The sequence below is a fragment of the Pleurodeles waltl genome, chromosome 3_1 (genome assembly GCF_031143425.1).
Source record: "Pleurodeles waltl isolate 20211129_DDA chromosome 3_1, aPleWal1.hap1.20221129, whole genome shotgun sequence".
Lineage (NCBI taxonomy): Eukaryota > Metazoa > Chordata > Amphibia > Caudata > Salamandridae > Pleurodeles > Pleurodeles waltl.
The window spans coordinates 708,230,426-708,247,703 of record NC_090440.1 but is presented as its reverse complement, the minus strand read 5'-3'; the positions used below and the strand labels follow the sequence as shown (position 1 = coordinate 708,247,703).

At 43.9% G+C, this 17,278-nt stretch overlaps 1 protein-coding gene across 1 annotated transcript in view; it reads right to left on the bottom strand.

Moving 5' to 3' along the window:
- Window positions 1–16,726, bottom strand: part of LOC138284536 (bone morphogenetic protein 8A-like) — a 203,771-nt gene extending 187,045 nt beyond the window's left edge. The window contains exon 1 of the mRNA XM_069223415.1: window positions 14,671–16,726. Coding sequence (XP_069079516.1) covers window positions 14,671–15,064 — 394 coding nt within the window. The 5' untranslated portion in view covers window positions 15,065–16,726. The remainder of the gene's footprint in view (window positions 1–14,670) is intronic.
- Window positions 16,727–17,278: the final 552 nt, after the last annotated feature.

Below are 17,278 nucleotides of genomic sequence, written 5' to 3'. Positions count from 1 at the left end.
GTTGTCGGTTAGGTGGTAGGTATCAAAACTCTGTAAAACACTCTGCAATGATAAAGAATGACACAATGAATGACACTCGCTAAACTGACAGCTAACCTTTTAGGCTCGCTCAAGGGCAGCTGACTGCTCTGTGAATGCTTTAATCCCTGCAGATCAGATTGGGCCGTATGAACAATTTTCATTAATGCAAAGCCCACCACGTGCCTTATTGGTAATAGAGCTAGCAGATTTGCCTTGCAGATCTCCGAATTTCCCTCACTACTTTGCTCGGGCGAAACAATTGATGCAGATAACATTTCTAACGCCTGTGTTTCTTATTACTTTACTGATCCTGTGTCTATCTCTTCTGATCCAATTACTGGTCGACATAAATTTCTGTTGAGCACCACCTTTCCTGCGTACCTCCTGTGGATGTATCTTTTATGCAAATTAAATCATACTGTGTTTTGCGCTAGTGACAATGTTTATTTGAAGGTACCTTTCAAGCTCAAGATGCTGTTCCAGCATTTTATGTGAAAATAATCATGCGAAACTGATTTTTCGTGAAAGTTTCACCGTAATGGGTAGTCGATAAAGTTACTTGAACTTTATATTCCAGACATGCTAATGATATGGGTTATGTTTAAACTGTTGACGCAGTTAAATTTACAGTGACCTACATGAAATTGCTCGCCCACATACCACAACCGCAGTGGCATTCTGAGGCAGAGCTAGAGATCCGCTAGTCTTTGCTGCTCTGATCAACCAACGGGTTTTGATATCTACTGCAAGCATTTATAATACACCTATTTTACTCATCAAAACCCCAGGTCCATCATTTTGTAGAAGATTTATGTGCCATAAATGCTGCTGCAATGCCTGGTATCCCTGCTATACCAAGCCTCTGCTATTATTCTGTCCTCTATACTAGAGACTGTTGCATGGTTTACTGTTGTAGATTTGTGTGCTGCTTTCTTTTCTATTCCCAAGCAACCAATAATTTTGTTTGCCTTCTCATATTTGGGGGTGGATGACAACTCATGTGGTATTGTTTTACTCAAGTGTATACAGAGCCACATTCTATTGTCTTATCTCAAAAGTATCTACCTTGGCTAATGTGTTGAAGTTATGGTGGCTTCAAGCTCTGTGGACCAATACAAGGACGAGTCTCTATATCTGCTGGCGGAATTAGCTAAAAAGGGACATAAAGCATCTCTATAGAATCTGCTATTTTGTTTGCCCCATATTCAGTATTTAGATCACAGTATCTTGGCAGGGGAGACGTACCTGTCTGCTGATCGCATTAATGCCATCTGTATGCTACCCAGACCTGTTCCAATCTACTAGGTTAATATTCTTTTGGTGATGGTGGATATTGTGTGCTGTGGGTTTTGAAATATGTAGGAGAAATTGAAAGGTATTCTATAACTACCAGATACCAGTGGCCGTACAAACCACCTACAGATGAAAAAAAATAAATGTTTTGGGAGAGTTATTCATTAAATTAGAGAGACTTTCAATTAAAGATGTGAAGAAGTGGTGGGATATTATGACACTGAAGCAGTAGTTAGAAGCGAAAAGTATATCAGGTGGACTTTGTGTTAATATTTTCCTTGCAGTTGAAGATTTAACTGACCCTCAAACAACAAAGTGGGAACAGAAGATAGATTAGACCTCGAGGGAACTGATGGATGTGCTCACAGAACTAGCAGATGTGAAGATGATTATACTACAGAAAGAGACTGAAACAGTGAAAGAGGAGATCAAGCTCCTAAACATGCCAGGAGGCACTACGTATTTTTATTAAGATTGATTCCTCAAGTATGATGTTTTTTTCTTCTGAGAACTCTTTACATTTAACGTTTTCTGCATTACATTTAACAGCCCTGAAGAAGCAGTAAAACACGTGTTGGCTGTTTTGTATCCGCATTCCATAGACAGTTCTGACAATTCTTTTATTTCCCTGGATGAATTACTTTGTGTACTTGGACTAAGTTGGAATTTCTATGATTGGATTGTGGTCAAAACTAGGGACCTGTCGTTATGATGTAGAATTCATTATTTGCCAGTGATGTATGATACATTCCCTTGGATATTGTTTAAATGTATTGCATAGCTTGAATAATGTTTTTTGAAGCTATTGTTAATATAAGATTTACAAAGGTGAACTGAAATAAATTAGGAAAACTGTATAAGGTGTATGTTAGACCTTTATTGATTGTCATGATAATTAACTCTCTGCTGGGTGTAACTTTTATTGTTACAGTGGAAATGTTGACTACTTTTAGGATTTTGGGATATTGTAACATTGCCATCTCATTAAAAGACATATGAAAGATACATCTGAACCCTTTCCTTGATCCAAATAGCCAGAACAAGTATTTCTATGTTACAAACAAGCATTACCCTCTGCACCTGCTCTAGGATTGCCTGATTACGCTAACCATCAGTCACGGCTCGCAGCATGCAAAAGGGGCCGGCGGAGAGGGGGGAAATTAAATAAAAAATAAAATACATTTTTTTTAAATACTTACCTCCGCCGCACCACTCTATCCGCTCCTCTGCTGGTTGCAAGCACAGGCTCCCAGCCTGCCCTGCGCCAATCCTGATGCTGCTTAGAGCAGCGTTAGGATTGGCTGGGAGCCTAACGCAGGCTCCCGCTGGGCTGGAGAGAGCCTACTGAGCGTGTGTGTTTGGCCGTCCCGAGACAGCCCGCCAAACACACATGCACTTTGAGGGGGAGTGCACAGTACTCCCCCTCACTGCTAGTCACCCCAGAGACCCAGCCCTTTTTCCAAAAAAACAATAATAAACAGTTTATTATCGTTTTTGGGGAAAAGGTTTGCAGCTGCCGCTTCTGGCGGGGGTGGGAGGGCGACAGCCCTCCACCCTAAAGGAGGAGCCGCCTCTGCTAACCATTTCATTTTGTATTGCAATGAGAGGGAGGGTTTTGCCTTGGGTGTGTCAGCAAGAAATCACAGCAACACAAAACAAAATGATTATCTCTCCTCTGATATTGATTATGTAACAGCAGGGCTGTGTACGGTGGCTGCATTTGTCCAGCTAGTTGAAGCATCCAAAAACATTGTTTTGGGATTACCTCTGTCTGTAAAGCACGCTGTGGCTTCACTATTATTGACCACCAAAACCAAGCACCTGTCCATGACCAGGTTGTCAAGATAAGCAACACTATTGAAATCTGCTTCTCATGTCCAATTAATACGATGTCTTCTCTCGAAGCATGCTTCTCTTTTTCGTATAGCTCTCGATGGAGAACCGTATGATTGTATAATAAACTGATCGGTCATTTCTAGGAAATGATAAAGGAAATTTAGTTACCAATTCTGCATCACATATGAATTCGTTGAGTGTTGATGTTTACTTTATACACACTTCTACTCAAGAAGCTGAACTGATAGCCCTCGCTTGTGCTTGTATCATCGCTGCACAGGAAAATGTAACCATTTTCACTTCTTCAAAGAGCGCTTTTGGGGAAACCCACAAGTTGTGCTTCTTGGAATACAATAAGGTTTGTTGCCTCTGTTGGCACCCCGATCAAAACAGAGTTTTATGTAAAAAGATTACTTGGTGCTCTTCAGCCTTCCAGCACTGCCGTTGTTACATGTGCTGCACATCAGTTCACTCAGGACAAAGTGCCCAAAGGCAATGCTTTTGCTGATCTAACAGCTAGAAAGACTATTGGTCTGAAATTACTCTACATGTGTTCCAGGTTGCTGAGTCCATCATGCTCACCGTAATGGATGTTGCTGAATTACAATGAAAATATGCAAGGTTAAAATATGAATGCATAAGAGATCCCTATGGAAGGTGACAAGATAAGCAAGGTAGAGTAGTCGCACCCAAGTTCTGCTCTTAAATCTAGCACAGTTATACTACAGTGCTGTTCTCGTCAGCAGAGCAGGCATTATTTGTGCTAAAGGTGCCCATTTGTTTGCTCCTTACTTCTGTTCTATTAGCCAATAGTTTTGTCAAATCTGTGCTATTTGCCGGGTAAGTGTTAAATGCTGGTAATGGTGTCCACACCACTCCTGTTATCAATCCACTTTTATGGGGCCCCTTTGCTTATGTGAAAATAGATTTCATTTAAATGCCTCAATTTTGTTCCTCCATTTTTGTCATAGTACTCTTGTGTTTGTTCTCTGAATGGGTTGAAGCTTACCCATGCCCCTGAGTTGATACTATCACTGTAACTAAGAAACTGCCAGAGATTTCATCCCATGGTTTGGTATTCACCTCGTAGTTGAAACTGACAAAGGCACTAATTCTTTGTAGTCTGTTGCCAAAACAAACAGATCAAACAACACCTTCATTGAGCTTACTACCCATGGGACTTTTTCAAAACACAAAATATCCTAGATCTGTGCAGAAACTGAATTTGAGTGGCCTAATGCTATACCATTTGCACTATAGTGAAGTCGAGTCACTTCTAACCAAAAGTTGACTTTGTAAGAAATTGTTTTGGGCCATCCTATGCCACTTCTTGCCACTCCTTTAGTGTCTTCAAAATTGCTTGATTAGCACTTGAACTGTGAGATGACTGTAATACTGCAAAACAACCGGCTAGCTATCTCAACAAATTCCATTCCCAGGTCTAAGCTGCCTTGCCCATCACCTGACAGAAGCATGCCACGATCTGCAGGCCTAAGACAAGTCCATGTGAAATTCTACCAACCTGCTCACTGCCATGAATTGCTGAGGACTGCCTGTCTGGATCCACACACCACACTGAAAGGGGACATCTGAACCAATTGATGCTGAACCCGCACTTCTGCATCTGTACCCTAAAGGCCATGAGATCCAAGAATTCAAAGTGTTCCTGGATCCTACCATCAGACTCTGGAGTCATCACCAAGATGCAGCCTTTCCTGCTGCCGACGTCTATGACATGCGACTCTGCTCGTGGGAGGCCTCCCAGCTACCTGATCCCTTGGCGGCTTTGGCCTGCCTTCTTCGCTGGCCGCCTGTCTTAATGGCTCATTGTATGGTTGAGTTTGGAGGAGATTAGTGCTGATCTTGAAGAAATCGTTCACACGAGCCTGCTGCCCACCTTCGAGATAAAGTTAATCTAAGGGAGGGGTGTCCATGATTCTGATTACCTTTGATGAAGAGGAACAACGTCACAAGCTGCACACACATGGGCATTTCATTTCTGAATATGACAATACCACAATCTTGTTCCGCTCTCAAGACAGAACCTGCATCTGCTCACCAACAGATTTTACCTCCTTCTATCCACTGGTTATGGACTGACTTGTGAGTATGAAAAAGCCAGTATCTTCATGGGACATAGTAAGTGTGATGTGTCCCTTCCTGCAATGAATGAATAAGTCTTCTCGTGCCGTTATGATGAACTTCCTTCCAGAGTCCTAGTCACCCACAGTGGTGCAAATGATCAACCTGGAAATGTTTACGTCTGCGAGAATCGATGGTAGAATCAATCTCATGTTTGGCTCTCCAAGAAATGGCCTGGATCATATGATCCTGCTCATGTTGTGTCTGCCGATAGACACCCTAAATCACGACTGCCCTCCTTTATGTACAAAACTGTTTAGAAACATTGCTGAGACTGCCGGATTCTTTGACATTCTTTTTGCTATTTACAGAATGGCTCTCGATTTTGTCCTGACTGTCAAAGGTTAGGTCGGAGCAACTGTAGGAACAGAATGCTGTGCTTTTATTCTGAATCTCTCTTTAAGAACACCTGAGCAGATATTTCACACATTTCAAAGTGTAAAGGGCTTGCACACACTCTGAGACAGTATGGCTTTCGGAGTTGTTTGGTCATGGTTGAAAAGCATTTTTTGAGGTTGAAGGCAGAAAATAATCGCATATATAATATCAGTCATTTTCATCAGCCTTTTGATGATTTGCATTCTTGTCTGAATCTGGATTGCCTAAATCTCGAGTCTTACAAGAGGGAATAATGTGTCCCTGTCTTACACTTTGAGAGTGCTGGATGGTTAAGCTGATTATATTATGAGGGCGGAAGTCTGGTTATGGATCTTAGGACTGTTATGAACCAAATATGAAACTGGAAGTCAATCATCTAATGTCCATTAAAATGTCTCAACCTCTTTCTTCATCACTTTTTGGGTGCGGTATGCTATGTAACTCACATCCCTACTCACATTTTTTCTTATTATTTACGGGTATTTATTTTTCTTACTGTAACAGATACACTATACTCTAGAGTGATTGAACATATGTTATCTCTATTCTTACTTTGATTTCATGTACTTACAGTCTTGAAAAAGTCATTTATCATGATGAAACATGTGTTGACTGTTGTGATGTTATATGTATTGGAGACCTCGGAGTCTTCCACGATTTAATAACATTACTGTATTGGATGTACTGCCTACGGACGCTACGTGATGGACTTCTACTTACTGGACTTCTATTTTGAGTATCTTCATCCAAGTTTGATATACACAGCAGACCTCTTTGGCCTACTCTTGCTTGTACCTCTGGTAGTAGGGTGTACAGTACCGCATAAGGGCCAATCCTAAGCTCCATTATTCATTATACTTCTCATAATTGTATTTCTTAATGCAATACCTATACCACTACTACCCAGTTTCTCTTAACTAATGTTGACATACTCGTGGAAATCTGAATATTGTCTTCTTCTCTTATCATGATCTTAGTCTTCAGACATCCGTGTGGCACCTTTGTTTGACCCTATCATGTCTATAACACTTTAAATTTGTGTCTTGTCTTTGCTTGTTGAGGTTCCTCCAACACAGTTTGCTGGAGGATCTCAGGCCAACTGATTCTGCGATTTACAGAACTTTAATTTCTCTTTCCAACTTTGATTGGCCTGTGAACATATTTCCTTTAACAGATCTTATAAATCACTTCAGCTACACTCACATGTGCTGTTAGAATTTCATTTTAAACCCTCTCCAGTCCCTAAGCCTCTCCATTAGTTAAACATACAATTAGCAATCTGACAAAGGACCTGAAGTGCAAAAAGCCTAAGAAATGTGTGAATAGTGTGTCATACAAAAGGACGTAGAATAAAATTAAATTGTGAGAAAGAACTCAGGGAAGATTCTAAAAGACAACCTCTGCCTGAGGCATACAGCCCATCTAATGATATACAACCCGGCCCAATTTATGACACATGGACGACCAAATTACCTGGTAAAGAAAGTTTTTTAAGGATGATTATAAAAAGAGACAGAATATAAATAAACTCCCAGACTTCGTATTGTGGAAACCATTTAGGCTAGATTTATATACAGTTAAACTATCACTCCACTCAAAGATACCTGGTCGTATTATTATCTAATAAATTTTCATTTTTTCTTTTTTTTTTTTTTTTACAAATTATCTGTGTTTTCTATTTGCAAAAACACAAGAAAAGTGTTCTAAAACATGTTACACAAGTAAAACCAATGTTTAAAGATCAATTTAGGTAAACAATTATTTCCAACATGGTAAATGTTACAATTCTGGAACAGATTATATACAAACAACATGTATCCAGCACCTTTATGTGCTTGCTTATAGTTTTAGAAGCAGAATATGTCCACAGTATTTAATTAGTCAGTCTTTTGTCCACATTAACTGTTGGTTGATAGATGTAAGCCCCATTAGGATTATCTACTGACTGTCCTACAGCACAATTCTTAATTTACTTTGTTTATTTGCGCAGACATGGCCCGAAAGCATCAGAACGCTTTACAACAGTAGCAGGATACATCAGTTGCAGTGGGTTCCAGTTCCAGTATTTAAACTCAGACATTTAAATAGGTAGATGCATGCAGAAGTTACATGAGACAAGTACAGCAGTTGGTCAATGGTCCTCCACGGTTAAAGCATCAATTTAGATAGTGATGTCACATAACCAAAGTAGATCAGATCCTGGTGGAGAGAATACTTAAGCCTGGTCAAGGGTGATTAACCAAGATGTCCGTCAAATAGGCGGAGCTTGAGGTCCTTTTCGAAGGTGACTAGGCAGGTGGTTAGGCAGAGGGAGGGAAGCAGGGAGTTCCAGATTCTTGTAGCGCTACCAGAGAATGACTGGCTCATGTATCATTCTCAACTGAAGGTGGGGTGGTTCCAGGAGCAGGGATTGGGCATTTCTTGAACCCCTATTTGCTCCAGAGAGTTTCAGTTTCAGATTTCAACTTAAATCTACAAAGGTAACAATGAATATGATAACACAAACAGGGCATCGGATACTAGTTATTTATTCATGCCCTCATCCAATGTATTGTTCCATAGTACTGCTTATATTGTTTTGAACACAGCAAGATGTCATTTTGTTTCAGCTGTGTGTTCCTATTGAGGAGCTTCATCAAGACTATGGAGGATCTATATGGGAAAAGTGAGGCAACTCTACTGAACGTCAAGGGCATTCTAGTTTAAATTAATAATTTGCCTCAAAAACAGATCTTTTATTAGAACTGGCGTCATAGATATTTAGGGCATTGTATGAGGGGTTGTTCTCCCCTTTGTTACGCCATCGTTGAAGTGTAAGGAACTTTCAGGTAACATATGAAGCTGTGGGACTTGTGTTCTGGCTTTTAAAAGACCATTAGCAGGAATATATTGAGCAGTTTAGACAAATATGCAAGTAAAACAGAATACTTGTTTTAGATCGATTTTGCTTTTTGATTTAAAAAAGCACATTACCACAAAAAGAAAAAAAACAAATACGAGAAAATCAATTAAAAACATGATACCATCAGGGATCTTTAAGTCGTCATAGCATAACTGTGTCAATCAAGCCAAACATTACGGTTTCCAATAGATGACGCATTGTGTAAACAAGGCCACCCAGAAGAAAAAGTGCTTTAGGCCTTACAAGGTGTATGAAACTGATATATAAATACTAATGCAATACAATACAATTTTAGTAGCTGACGTTTTTTGCATTTTGGCTTTTTCCATTTTTGTAGTGGGCTCTTCATTACTGACACAATAATATAAGTAATTTTATCAAATGTTCCCAGGAAGAAACGTAAAATCTGCAAAGGAAAACCTAATCTGTCTGTGGAAATGGAAGAGAAAATGTATATTAATGGTTCTAAATTGAATGTCATCAAATAATAATCAAACAAGTTCCATCAAAATTAATTCCCTATATTTGTATCTTCCTTAGAAATCATTAGAAAGCAAGATAAATAAAATATGTAGCACCTCTGGCCCACTTTGCACAAATTTCTCAGCACAGATTTGTCCATCCTCATGGGAAAGTCTCACCCACATCTTTGCCTGTCTCTCGGCACGAAGATGACTGGGTCACATGACCCTCCGCTACTCTACCTGTCTCTCCCTGGTGAGCTTGTTCCTATAAGAGCACACAAGTGTTTGACACATTCCGCCATGGGCAATCGGAGGAGTATGAGGTGCTTGCTATATATGGGTGACTTCTTTGCCTAGGCTAGCTATACAGGTGCCCACTGCTCTGCCCAGCCTGACAGTTGAGCTGCCATGGCTGTATATGTGACACTGCTAGTCTGTGCTGCTTCCCCAGGTCTAATGCTGCCTTCACACTCAGGCCCTGCCTGCTTGGCTCCAGACAATTCTTCTCCTTCCTTTCTGTTGACTTAGAAAATATTTTAGTTGATTTTAAAAGCAAAATCAAGAACCACCTCATATCTATGCTTCGCTTTTAAGGTGGCATAGCCACCTTGCCCAGTTCAAAATACCCTGTGATCACCTCATCAGTTTTATTATAGTTAACCCAGAAAGTGGCGTAGCAGGGATGCTGTTAGCCCTTATTCAAGCAAAAAGGTGCTCTCCAGACAGTTTGACAGTTTGACAGTAGAGGACAGAAAGATCAGGGTACACTGCCTTCGTACACCCCTGGGGCACAACACTGCTGCAAACAGCAGCTCACTGTTGACAGCTTTCTCCCATACACCTGTAATCATGCCTTACACTACAATGTATTTTGCAATTCCATGATCAAAGTAATTGCCTTTACTAGGGGTTGGTGGTATTTGTGGAATTTGACTCCCCGAAGTTACATAAAAACTATGGGCCAGATGTATCAAAGGTTTTTACCCATTCTGTGTCTATGGGAAAAAGTGTTTGTATATATGGCCCTATGTGAGATTCCTCAGAGTTCCACCATCAGGGGGGATAGGTAGGTTGTGCTGCTCGTGATGTGATTTGGCGACAGGAGTGCGGTTTTGCGCTGAAAAATCAGCCCAAACGGCACCACGTGGCTTACCAGAGGGAGCAGCTACTCAAGTTGATTTTGCTGCCGCTAAAGTAGATTTTTTACTCGAGCAACATCCTTCTGACCACGAACGGTCACGAACACCCACATTAGAAAAATCTTGCCAGATGTCCTCTTACCGACCGAAAATCGTGCTGGAGGACACCAAATCTCGCTCACGTTGGCCAACTTTCCATTCTGGAGCTGCAGGTCAGAAAACATTCCGCCATGCAGCGATTGGTGGAATTATGATGGAACTCTGAGTTACAAGAATAACGCAGAGTCTCCAAAATTCCGCCAATTGCGCCAGCGGGAAGAGCATGTTTCGCCGCCCTTAGCCTTAACCACTTTAAATGCTATCACTTTAATTTTTGACATTTTTAGCCATGTGGCTTTACACCGCGTTGTACGTCTGGAATGCTATCAAATCATAATTCTCCTTCCATTTAGAAGGTCATATTCAGACTTCTGTCTTCATGCAGGGCAACAATAAATACGTATTTTAGCAGCACTTTCAGTCAGAAGCGTTATATCCTAGGTGGCGGGGTGCCATGTCTTGTTCCCAGCATGCGCACAGCAGGCTGGCACCATTCGTACTCTCAGAGGCTGGGTGCCATCATGACTGTGGACTCACGCTGCCACTCGCTGCCAATGTCTGCAGTGCACTGCACAGACGTGGTTCGCACTGCTGCTGTTCAGCGCGTTGTCTGAATTGATGCAGGCGCCACATCACTCGCTGTGTATCACACTCCGCTGTGGTGCTCGGCCGAGAGAGGCTGTTCTGCTGAGCCGCATTATTACCAATTATGCGGCTTCGGTGCGGTGCTGTGTGGATGGCGGCGTGGCGTGTTGTATCACCTCGCTTTGAATGGTTTGCGAGTGGCTATGGGTGTAAAAAGGCCAGTGGCTACTACATCCTGGACTAAAAACATCCCCAGCATCGCCTGCGTATAAGTCGTTGCCAGAGGGGAGCATGAGAACTGAGCTGTTTAATAAACCGCGGCCTTTCCTCCCACCGCAGTGTGTCGGTGCTTTTCAAGAGCTATGATGTTTTGGCATACACACAAAGAACAGGCGCTGGGCCGAGTGTGTCCCACCAGTGACCCTTGGCAGCTCACTGCGCAGTGGGTGAAGCTCTTGACAGCATGTTCCTGGTGGGGGTTTCTTCTGGTTCCCTTCAGATGTTCCTGCTGGTTTACTGTGTTGCCTCCACCTGCACATACCCACATTCTACCACGAGTGGAAGAGGTTCTTTTTAACAGCCATCTCCTCAGGTCGAACTGCATGGGCTGAGAGTCGGTACACTGACTTCTGTAGCCCAGTGTTACCACGGGACATTGCAAAGCATGTTTCTGTCCGTGACACAAAAGGATCAGTCCTTACACAGCGCAAACTATTTCCATTTTGGGCACGTGGTTTTGTTTATTGTTTATTATTTTTGTTCAAATTTGTACAAGACAGGATCACCAAACTTGCAGGCTTTGGAGAAGCGCACAAAAAACATTACATCATAAAAGCCAACATAAAAGTTAAACAGGCCCAACTCTCAATAAAATGGACTCCTACAAAGTTTTGTTATTTAAAAGTAGAAGCACTAAAGAGTAAAAAAAAAAAAAACGTAGAAAACAGAAAGGGTAGCTTTAAAACAGAAGAGATTTATTGTAGATTATATGGGCCAAGTCAGAACAGGCATTGACAAAGCCAATAGGTCTAGCATTAGATGCCAGTCTGTTGGCTTTTTCAATCCTTGTTTTCTCGTGATTTTGTAAAACTTAATTGCTGGGGGCCCCTTGCCAATATAAAAAACAAAATCATTAACTAAATAGAAGCAAAATTATTATTTGATCTCTAAAAGCACACATTGCCTGAGTGGCACCTGACAATGAAGGGAACTATTTCGTGTATGGATGTGCTCTTTGTGAACAGGCTGAATGCTGTCACTCACAGTGAAATTAGCCAATAGCTGAAGGGAGTTGACCCACGGTCCCATCAGCCCTTCTTTTGCTTGAGTATCAACCTAGCTGGGAGCTACCTGAAGCCTTGCAATCTAGATGTGAATGCACTTGAGGGGATGGCTGGGGGGACAAAGGCACAGAACTCATCACTTCACAAATACTTAGGAGGAGCTATGATTTGGAGGCATGTTGTTGACTTTGTTCAACTGCTGAATTTAAGACATATGCATGCATTGTAAGAATGTGAGATGTAACTGTTTGAGTATTTAGACTATTAATGATCTAAATAGCACCAGATTCATTTTTTCATTTAATTTCCTTTATGGCGCTACTCATCCGAATCTAGTGTGACACAGTACTTTACATCACATGCACATCATACAGTGACAACAATCATACAAGTGTGTAAATTAATATACAGGAAAACTCGTGTACGACAATGAGGGTTAAAATGTCTAGGAGTCAGATATTACCCATATTGGCAGTCAATATAGGTCAAGAGTACTTCTTCTGGAGAAACTGAGAGTCGGTATTTTAAATGTAACACAGTGGTTGGGATTGTCTATACAATTAAGACTACAGTTTTACCAAAAGAATCCCTTTTAGCAACTTTAACATTATGAAAGATTAAGAAAACCAATTGTGCTCTTGCAGCTCATAGTTCACTTTGCTATATTAGAAGGATCCCTACTTAAACTACAAGTAACAAAAGGCTCTCTGTAACTCATTAAACTATCTGCATAAAGGACACATCTGTGATGTGCATGTTACACGATGTACTTTGCAGCAGGCACAATAACCCTCTATGTTACTTTGTGAGTCAAAACTGTGACTAAACTAACAGATCTCGCCAAGAAGAGTATTAATCATCAGAGTTTGCTACGCGTTAGTATTATCCCCGGAAAACTGCTGAGCATATAGAGATCCGTGCAGCAAGAGCCTTAATACCATAAATATTTTGAAATGCTATCGGTTTGTGACCAAATAAGCTAGAAAGATTCACCCACACCTCTTCGTTGCCAATTTCCTTGCAGGAGAGTTTATAAATGTTTGAGTTGAATAAGTTGACTGACAGTGCTGCTCTTTATGACTCCGCCCCTTTTTGCCCGACCCATTTCCGCTGATACCCCTTGACCTCTAAATTATGGGTTTATTGGGTGATTTATTCCATTTCCAGCACTGACAGGTACATACTATGTATTGCCACGATGTGGCCACGAGGCAACAACATTTTTGGCGCTATACAAACGCTTTACTAATTAAATAAACTTGTGTTCGTTACAAATGAATGGGATCTGGACACTCGCACTGAACAAAACTAATTTTACCTTAACTCATACATGCAACCCCGCAGTCAGTAAATCTGACACGTGTTTCAACAACCGACCGGGAGCCAATAGACCAGTGCTTAATTTGTGAATAAAAACGTGTGCCTGCCCCAAAAAGCTCTTCTCTAAAACACGCGGCTGCTGTAACTAAGTGTGCGAGCACAGAATACTGAGGCAGCGTTATCCTGAAGCCATCTCGGGCATCTTTAATCCATTTAAAACGACTTCCTGTCCCTTAAACTCACTTTGCCGCTTTCTGCTTTCTGCTTTCTCCCTTTAGTGACGCTTTTCTGTCTTTCCTATGTGTGTCTTTCGCTCAAAGTAACTGCCTGATGCCGAAAAATTAGTGCCGGCACCCCAGAATAAGTGCCCCCGCCGGAAAGCACCGGCTCAAATTAAGCACTGCAATAGACAAGGGGGGCTTTAAAAGCAAAGGAAGCACAGCATGAGAAGAACCCGAACCAGAGTGAATCACCTGTCTCAGCTCACTGCTGCTGTCTCAACATTTAGGGGACCACCGGATGGACTATTAAATGTTAAACACGAGCAGCAAGTTAAACCGGTGAAATGGGGCTTAAAGGCATATTTTACACACAAAAAAGGCAAGAGTCAGAATTTATAAACATTCAGAGAAGCAGGGTAAAACACTGCAAGCAACATCAGTCATTATCTTCATGAGATCAGAACTGACAGCTTGAAGCAGAAGTTTGAAAATATGCTCCGAGTGCCTTGTTTTCAACGCAATAAAAGGAGTTTTTGTAAAGCCAAAAAATATATTGTAAATGAGGGGAGGGACTCGGGGCCTCCCGGGTTTATGAGGCTTCGGATGGGAGGTTACGCACCATCTTAAAATGTTTAGCAAAAATGACGTTCCTTGTTCCTTTTTATTTGCTCATAACTCTTTAACATTTCAAACTTGCAATGATTTTAAGTGGCTCCTTCAAAAGGACATTTGACAAGTACATTAGCAAAATGCACTTGTTGTTCAGAGATACTGATATGGGGCTGAACTAAGCAGCCATTCTTGCCACAGTGCTGAAGCCCTTTGGTGCCCAAGTTTGATGATAAATGTCTTAAAACAATGATTTCCAAACCCATACTCCGGCCCAGATTACTCTCTGACCCACAGAGCCATAAGTACCCTCTTGCCCCAAGACCCAAATCCCTTCCCCATCCACCCACTCCACGGTGCCCCCCCGGTACTACTCACCCATGTTGACAAAACTCATGACGGTGTCCGCCTGGCTGATGACCGCCCCCAGCGGGGGGGACTGGGTGCTGAGGCTGGTCAGCACCGGGCGGGAGACCCCCTGCGGCCCCTCGTCGTCGTCATCGCTGGCCATGGCGTGGTAGAGGTCCAGCATGAAGAGCGGGGCGGAGGAGGGAAGCTTGGACCCGACGCCGGGCCGAGGCCTCCCGGGCAGGCCCAGGATGGAGAGGATCTCCCGCTGCATCTCACGGCGCTCGCGCCCACTCAGGCGCCGCTGGATGAAGCTCGAGTGGATGTGGTTCTTCAAGAAGCTTCCAGCGGCTGCGTCCCACCCAAGGACCAGGAGCCAAGCCCAGGCCCAGAGCCGACAGCCAGAGCAACGCGTCCTGCCCATGACAGAAAGGCTCTGATTCTGCTTGGCCGCACTCCGAGAGTTCAGCCCAAGACCCCAAAAGGAGGCCCAGCACTGCCCATTGGACCCGCAAACCAAAACCTTAAACTGACCCTGGCATCAGTCATTCATTTACACCAAACCACCACAAGACTGTCCAACTGATGCCTTTTGGCATAGGAAGCTCGGCCGTGGGCCTCTCACCGACCTATCGTCATCAATTTCCCAGCAGAAGGAAACAGATTCAGTTCCAGAGGCAGGCAGTGAAATCAACAATTGGCCTCTCGGCTGGCACTGCCTGCGGGAATCAAATTCCACCCAAAATCATCCCAGAAGTAGGTTCAGTGGGACCCATCGTGCCTGCAATCTGGAATACTTGCCCCTCTCCACCTGCAGCCATCAACTTCCATAAAAATACATAAATAAAAACAAGGCACTGAGAGGTCCAGCGTGCCTGTAAACTTGGCAGTTCGCTGCAGGTGAAGACCTTCAGTGCTCAATTTCCATAAAACATCCTAAAAGGAGCCCGGACGCCGCCCATCGTGCCCACGAGCCGGGCTCTCCCGCTCTCCGCCTCCAGTCATCAATCTCGAGCAAAGGCGCATAAAACCAGACCTTTATTCCACTTCTAAGGGCACAGGGGAAACACGAAAAACGCCTCAGCGCAGCGCCGCTCCCACAAGGAGGCCATTCACCAACCCACTTTGAAATCAAAACTGCGCAGATTGAAGTGTTTTGTCAAAAAATAAACTCGGCTCTAACGACTTGAGAGGAGTCTTTATCGGGAAAACGGCGACTTGTTTGTGGGTGAAGGGGGCACGGGGGGCAGTGGGCGGTCACCCTGGGAGTACGTCCAGGAAATGCCCAGCTGGCGAAAGCTGTATATCCCGCTTATTGCAAAATCCAGTTGTTAAATTCCGCCCACAAATTCAGCACACGTTTCACCCGGCGTTGACCTAGCGCCGAGAGGTTTAGGCGTAATGATGGGACGGAGTCAGTGGGTAGGAGCGCGGCTGGGACTGGAGGCAGAGTCCAGGGCTATGACAGGACTAGGGCAGGACTCTGAGGGCAGTGTGGGGCAGATCCCGGGCAGAGGGTAGAGTGCAGGAGGGTGGGATTGCTGCGCTGGAAAGACAGGGGTAGAGCGCTGGTCCCGGATAGGAGGCTGCGGTGGGACTAGGCGGGGCTGCGGCAGTGGAGGACTGGGCCCCGGGAATAGGGCAGAGTAGCGCTGGCTGAATGGACGGCGTATGGCATCTCGCAGGACTGGAGCTGGTGATGTTGGGGTGCTTAGGGCAGAAGGCGCGGGCTGGGGTGCTCAGGGTTGGAGGGTGCGCACGGCTGGGTAGGCGCAGAGCCGGGGGCGTGTGGGGGAGCGGGGTGCGCACGGCTAGGGGGAGCAGAGCTGGGGAGGACCATGGAGGGGGGGGGGGGGGGGGTAGCAGCCCGCAGGTGCCAGACAGAAGCACGTCTTCGGCAGAGCGCGGGTCTGTGTCGAGTGCACAGGACAGGTGGGTAGTTCCTTGGCAGAGTGCAGGTGCTGCATAGGTTTTGGGCAGAGTGCGGATCCCAGGCTGGAGCAAAGTTTTGGCCCTGGACAGGACCCGGTCAGCTCCTACTGCGAGCTCTCCTGTCACCCCGAGGGAAGGGCTGCCTCTTCCAAGCGCGCCCTCCTCCTCCCACTTGGCACAAACTAAGATTACAGGGTAGATGCGAACTGTAACGTAAAACAACCAGGGGATTAGGCGGCACTTCTTGGGGTACCCGAGAGTAGAGTGTGCATGTGTGAGCCGGAGGCAGGCGCAGCGTGCTGGGGGCACGAGACGAGTACCTCTGGAGGGACATGATCAATGTGTGAGGGTGGAGGAGACGGGCTCTCGATGGTAAGGAGCAGAAGATAGGTTAGGATGACCAGATCTTGCGACCCATAAACCAAGACATTGAGCAAAAATGGAGGAAGGACTACAATTTCACATCAACGAAGTAACTAAGAGTGACAGGCTGCATCAACATAGAGACACGGAAGACGCACCACGAAAATACATAAAATGTAATTTTTAAAACTAGCTTCTTACCTGTTAATTATATTGCTTACTTATAACTGCTGCTAACTAGCCCTGCTTGGGAAAGACCCAAAAATGTGCCACTCACTGTTTTCAGTAGACTCTCTCTCAAAACCGGGACACGAACCGAATGCACCCAAATCTGCCGGGGTAG